Below are 5,904 nucleotides of genomic sequence, written 5' to 3' on the forward strand. Positions count from 1 at the left end.
AATTTCCTTTGGCATCAATAAAATATCTATCTATCTACTAGTCACAGAAAATGTCCATCGGTGCTCACATAGGACACAGATGGAGTTCAACCCGGATAATTGTGAGGTAGTTAATCTTGGTAGGTGAAATATGATGACAGAATATAGTATTAATGTTAAGACTCTTGGCAGTATGGATGATCAGATTGTGTGGTTAAGAAGGTATACAGTGCATTAGCCTTCATCAACCGTGGGATTGAGTTCAAGAGCCTTGAGGTAAAGTTACAGCTATATAGGACCCTGGTCAGACCCCACTTGGAGTACTGTGCTCAATTTTGGTCAACTCACTACAGAAAGAATGTGGAAACTAAATGTTCATAAATTCTGCCTCTCAGAATCTTCTCCATCATCTTACTCACCATTGAAGTAAGACTCACTGGTCTATAATTTGCTAGGCAGTTAATTAAAAGATGACTCTAAGAATAAAATTATTTAGTCTAGGCTGGTTAGCTGGACATGATGAGTGAACACATTATTGGAAGTTATTCCACAGGACAGGGAGTGTAAATATTTGGATAGAGAGGGACTGATTAGCGATGGTAAACATTGCTTTCTGCAACGTAAGTTTGGTCACATCTAACCAAACTTACAGATTTGTTTTTCAAGGATGCTACCAGGAAAGTTAATGAAGCAAAGGCAATAGATGTAGCATTTTGTATGTGTTGCTTGGATTTCCTGCATCTGCAGATTTTCTCTTGTTTGTGAATTGTAGATAGATAGATAGATACTTTATTCATCCCCATGGGGAAATTCAACCTTTTTTCCAATGTCCCATACACTTCTTGTAGCAAAAACTAATTACATACAGTACTTAACTCAGTACAAATATGATATGCATCTAAATCACTAACTCAAAAAGCATTAATAATAGCTTTAAAAAAAAAAAGTTCTTAAGTCCTGGCGGTTGAATTGTAAAGCCTAATGGCATTGGGGAGTATTGACCTCTTCATCCTGTCTGAGGAGCATTGCATCGATAGTAACCTGTCGCTGAAACTGCTTCTCTGTCTCTGGATGGTGCTATGTAGAGGATGTTCAGGGTTTTCCATAATTGACCGTAGCCTACTCAGCGCCCTTCGCTCAGCTACCGATGTTAAACTCTCCAGTACTTTGCCCACGACAGAGCCCGCCTTCCTTACCAGCTTATTAAGATGTGAGGCGTCCCTCTTCTTAATGCTTCCTCCCCAGCACGCCACCACAAAGAAGAGGGCGCTCTCCACAACTGACCTATAGAACATCTTCAGCATCTCACTACAGACATTGAATGACGCCAACCTTCTAAGGAAGTACAGTCGACTCTGTGCCTTCCTGCACAAGGCATCTGTGTTGGCAGTCCAGTCTAGCTTCTCGTCTAACTGTACTCCCAGATACTTGTAGGTCTTAACCTGCTCCACACATTCTCCATTAATGATCACTGGCTCCATATGAGGCCTAGATCTCCTAAAGTCCACCACCATCTCCTTGGTCTTGGTGATATTGAGACGCAGGTAGTTTGAGTTGCACCATATCACAAAGTCCTGTATCAGTTTCCTATACTCCTCCTCCTGTCCATTCCTGACACACCCCACTATGACCGTGTCATCAGCGAACTTCTGCACATGGCAGGACTCCGAGTTATATTGGAAGTCTGATGTGTACAGGGTGAACAGGACCGGAGAGAGTACGGTTCCCTGTGGCGCTCCTGTGCTGCTGACCACCGTGTCAGACCTACAGTCTCCCAACCGCACATACTGAGGTCTATCTGTCAAGTAGTCCACTATCCAATCCACCATGTGAGAGTCTACTCCCATCTCCGTTAGTTTGTGCCTTAAGATCTTGGGCTGGATGGTGATAAAGGCACTAGAGAAGTCAAGGAATGTAATCCTCACAGCACAACTGACCCCATCTAGGTGAGAGAGTGATTTGTGCAGCAAATAGTCTACATGGACTTTAGTAAGATCTTGGACAAAGCATCTCATTGGAATTTGATCAGAAAGGTTTGGTCACTCGTCATTCAGGATGAAGTAGTAAATTTTATTGGACATTAATTTCCTGGTAGAAACCAAAGAGCAATAGTAGCTGCTTGGCTGTCTATGAGAGGCCCGCAACTATTGGTGTAAGGCAGGGATCAGTGCTCGGTTCCCCATTATTTATCATCCATAGCAAACATCTGGCTGATGATGTGGTAAAATGGATCAGCAAATTTTTGGATGACACCAAGATTGGGGTTGATGTGGATAGTGAAGAAGCCTATGAAAGCAGTGAGATCTGGACCAGCTGGAAAAATGGGCTGAAAATGGCAGATGGAATGTAATGCAGGCAAGTGTGAGGTGTTGCAATATGGGAGGATGAACAAGGGTAGAGATTGCACAGTAAACAGTAGGACATTGAATATTGCGGTAGACCAGAGGAACCTCATAATAAAGATCCATAATTTATTGAAAGTGGCATTATACAGGTAGATAGGGTCATAAAGAGAGCTTCTGGCACATTGGCCTTCATAAATCAAAGCTCAGAGTTCAGCAGCAACACGAATGAATCTGCAGATGCTGGAAATAAATAAAAACACAAAATGCTGGCAGAACTCAGCAGGCCAGACAGCATCTATGGGAGGAGGTAGTGACGACGTTTCGGGCCGAAACCCTTCATCAGGAGTCCTGGTGTTATATCCGGCTCAATATTTTGTGTTTCATTGTCTTAGATGTGACAGAATGTGATCAGAAATGATCTGGTAAATGGGGATTGGGACAGGATGTTTTCTGGCAAGTTGTATTTGGTAAGTGGGGGCCTTCGAAAGTGAAATTTTGAGATTACAAAGCTTGCATGTGAATGGGAAGTAAAACTGAAATAGATGAAATTTCAATTCTACCTCCCAGTCCATTTTCATGCATCAGTCCATAGCCTCCTCTACTGACGTGATGAGGTCACACTCAGATTGGAGGGACAACTCCTTATATTCCATCTGTGTAGCCTCCAACCTCATGGCATGAACATCAATTTCTTTAACTTCCAGTAGTTGTTTTACCACCCCCACTTCAATACTCTCCATTCATGTTTTTCTCCATCCTTATCTCTTTCCCTGACCATCACATCCTTTGGTCTCCGTCTCATTCTCTATCTTCAATGGTCTTCTGTTCCTCCTATCATATTTCTCCTTCACCAGCCCTTTATCTTTTTCACCAAAACACCTATCCAGGTCTTTACTTCATCCCCTCCCCCTCTCCCGGTTTCACCAACCACCTCGTACTTCTTCCTCCCTCCCCCTACCTTCTTACTCTGATGTTTCCTCTTTCTTTCCAGTCGAGGTGAAGACACTTGGCCTGAAACATTGACTGTTCACTATTTTCTATTGATGCTGCTTGGTCTCTTGATTTCCTCCAGTATTTTGTATGTGTTGCTTCAAACCTCTGCGTCACTGCTCTATCTACCCGTGATACCAATGCTGTATTTGGCCTGCACAACTTAAGTTTCTGAAATTACTGACTTTGCACACGTCTGAGATAAATTTCAACTGCCACTCTTTGCCCAGACTTCCCAAGTGATCTGGATCTTGCTGTAATCTCAGACAACCTTCTCTGCCATCCACTGTACCACCATCATTGTTATCTTCCACAAGTTGACTAAACATGGAACTAATATTCTCATGCAAGTCATTAATATAAATTATAAAATACAAAAGACCTGTTAATCACCTGTCATTTCCATCCTCCAAATTGAAAAGCAAATCACCATTGCCACACATGTCATAAGCCAATTTAAATTCTTTTGGCTCATTCAAACAGGATTTCTTGCGATTCCCTTACAATTTCCTTCTCCAACATAATAAACATATTTTCCTCTTTCAGTGAGCAATGGCTGGTGTTCTATCCAACCTATATTACAGCGCCAAAGATGTGAAGGATCTGGTGGCTGCCTATCAACGTGACGGAGAGACGGGTCTTCAATTGGCCATTGAGAGAAAATCCAAGCAGTTCGAAAATGTACGGATCCAGATTGCAGTGATGGGTGAGTCCGGGTCGGGCAAATCGACACTGATCAATGCCCTGCTTGAGTTGGATGATAAAGAGGAAGAGGCAGCCCCAACTGGCAGCACAGAGACCACCATGGAAATAACACCTTACACCCACCCCACACTTCCTAACGTTCAGTACTATGATTTCCCCGGGTTCAACACACCAAAGTTTCCAGTGAAAAAGTTCATGAAGAAAACCAACTTTTCCCAGTATGATTTGGGCATCATTGTCACCGCTGCTCGGTTCACAGAGAATGACATGTTATTGGCTGAAGCACTGAAGAAGGCGGGTAAACCTTTCTACCTAGTGCGCTCTAAGATCGACGACACTGTCAGGGCAGAAAGCCGCAAGAAGAGTTACAACCAGGAGGATATGTTCCGCAAAATGAGGGAATATTGTATCTCCTCACTAGAGTCAGCAGGGGTACAAAATACTCCTGTTTTCCTCTATTCCGCATTTGACCTTGATCAGTTTGATTTTCCTGAATTAAGGGAAGCTGTGGTATCCAATCTCTCGGAGACACAGAAGAATCTATTCATCACAGCTCTCCCCAACACATCTGAAGCTGCTATAGAGAGAAAACGTGAGTCTCTGCGGCGTTTCATCCAGATGCTGTCCGTTTTATCGGGGGGTGTCGGTGCAGTTCCCATTCCGGGTTTGTCTCTTGTCTGTGACCTGCTGCTCATTACCTCTGGTATCGTGTTCATACGGAAGAACCTTGGTCTGGATGAGGCATCCCTCTGTAAACTGGCCCAGAGAGTGGGGATAAGTGTAACGGATCTGCGGAGTGGTACCGAGCACAACTGGGTGTTCGGGGAGATCACACGTGAGCAGGTACTGCTGTTGATGCAAAGAAGCAATGTGGCAATGGCACTGACAATCGCTGAGCCCTTTCTCGACTTTGTCCCCATTTGGGGCTCTATCTTTGGGGCAACATCGTCCTTTGGGGTGACTCTCATGATGCTGAACAGTTCACTGGGTACAATGGTGGAGACAGCTAAAATTGTCCTGCAAAATGCCAAGGCAGCCGCTTCCTATGAAGGAACCAGTAATTAAGGGCTGCCCCTCTTACTCTGTCCTGATTGGGCATTGTTATTAAACCTTTGTGTAGGGAGCACCCCCCCCCCACTTTCCTTAGCTAAATTGTTATTAATCATTTGGCCCTCATGACTAATCCTCTTCCACCCTTTCATGAACGGATATGTTTTCCAGTTACATGGCATATTAACTGATGTTCTTATATCTTGTTCTTATACCCAGGAAATTATCTCATTTAACCCCTCCCAAAGAATGTGTTTTGAAACCCTGTTCATAGGTACATCCATTTCACACCATCCTGCTTTCTACAGCCCAGAGTCAAGGTCTTTCTGGAACCCATCTAGATAAGAGAATTTGCAGTTTATGTAAATCATGAGCAACACGTACATTAGCCTGGAGAACCTCAACAGATTAGGCAGCATCTATGGAGGGGTATAAACTATCATTGTTTTAGGATGAAACCTTTAATTGGTACTTCAGTTAATCCTTATCACACTTGCATCCAAGTGCTTGCTGTAAGGAGAGTACCCCTGTCGCCACCATTTACAGGAGCTGTTTCTCCATAGTTGCTGCCTGACCCAATGAACAACCCACTGCTTTTGCGTTTATTTCAGATTTCCAGCATATGCAGCACTTTGCGCCAGAAATCCTCATAATTTAATTTAGATTCATCCTGCTGTAGATGTTCAATGTTTTCGTTGAAGATGGATTGCCTCTCCTCTGATCATCCTCACACTTCTCCCCACACACACCTCTATTGTAGTGTAGTTCTAGGCTTTGATGATTTCATTTTAGATTTTCAGCGTCTCTTGGTGGCGCTAGATGGAGTAGGTAACAT

The 5,904-nt window shown here is 43.5% G+C and overlaps 1 protein-coding gene across 1 annotated transcript; it reads left to right on the forward strand.

The window, feature by feature from the left end:
• Positions 1 to 3,866: 3,866 nt before the first annotated feature.
• On the forward strand, positions 3,867 to 5,632 carry LOC140729942 (interferon-gamma-inducible GTPase 10-like). Its single transcript, XM_073050115.1, has one exon. It carries the CDS (start codon positions 3,867 to 3,869, stop codon positions 5,082 to 5,084), a length of 1,218 nt encoding a protein of 405 aa, XP_072906216.1. The 3' UTR covers positions 5,085 to 5,632.
• Positions 5,633 to 5,904: the final 272 nt, after the last annotated feature.

The sequence above is a fragment of the Hemitrygon akajei genome, chromosome 7, assembly GCF_048418815.1.
Source record: "Hemitrygon akajei chromosome 7, sHemAka1.3, whole genome shotgun sequence".
NCBI classification, from domain to species: Eukaryota; Metazoa; Chordata; class Chondrichthyes; order Myliobatiformes; family Dasyatidae; genus Hemitrygon; species Hemitrygon akajei.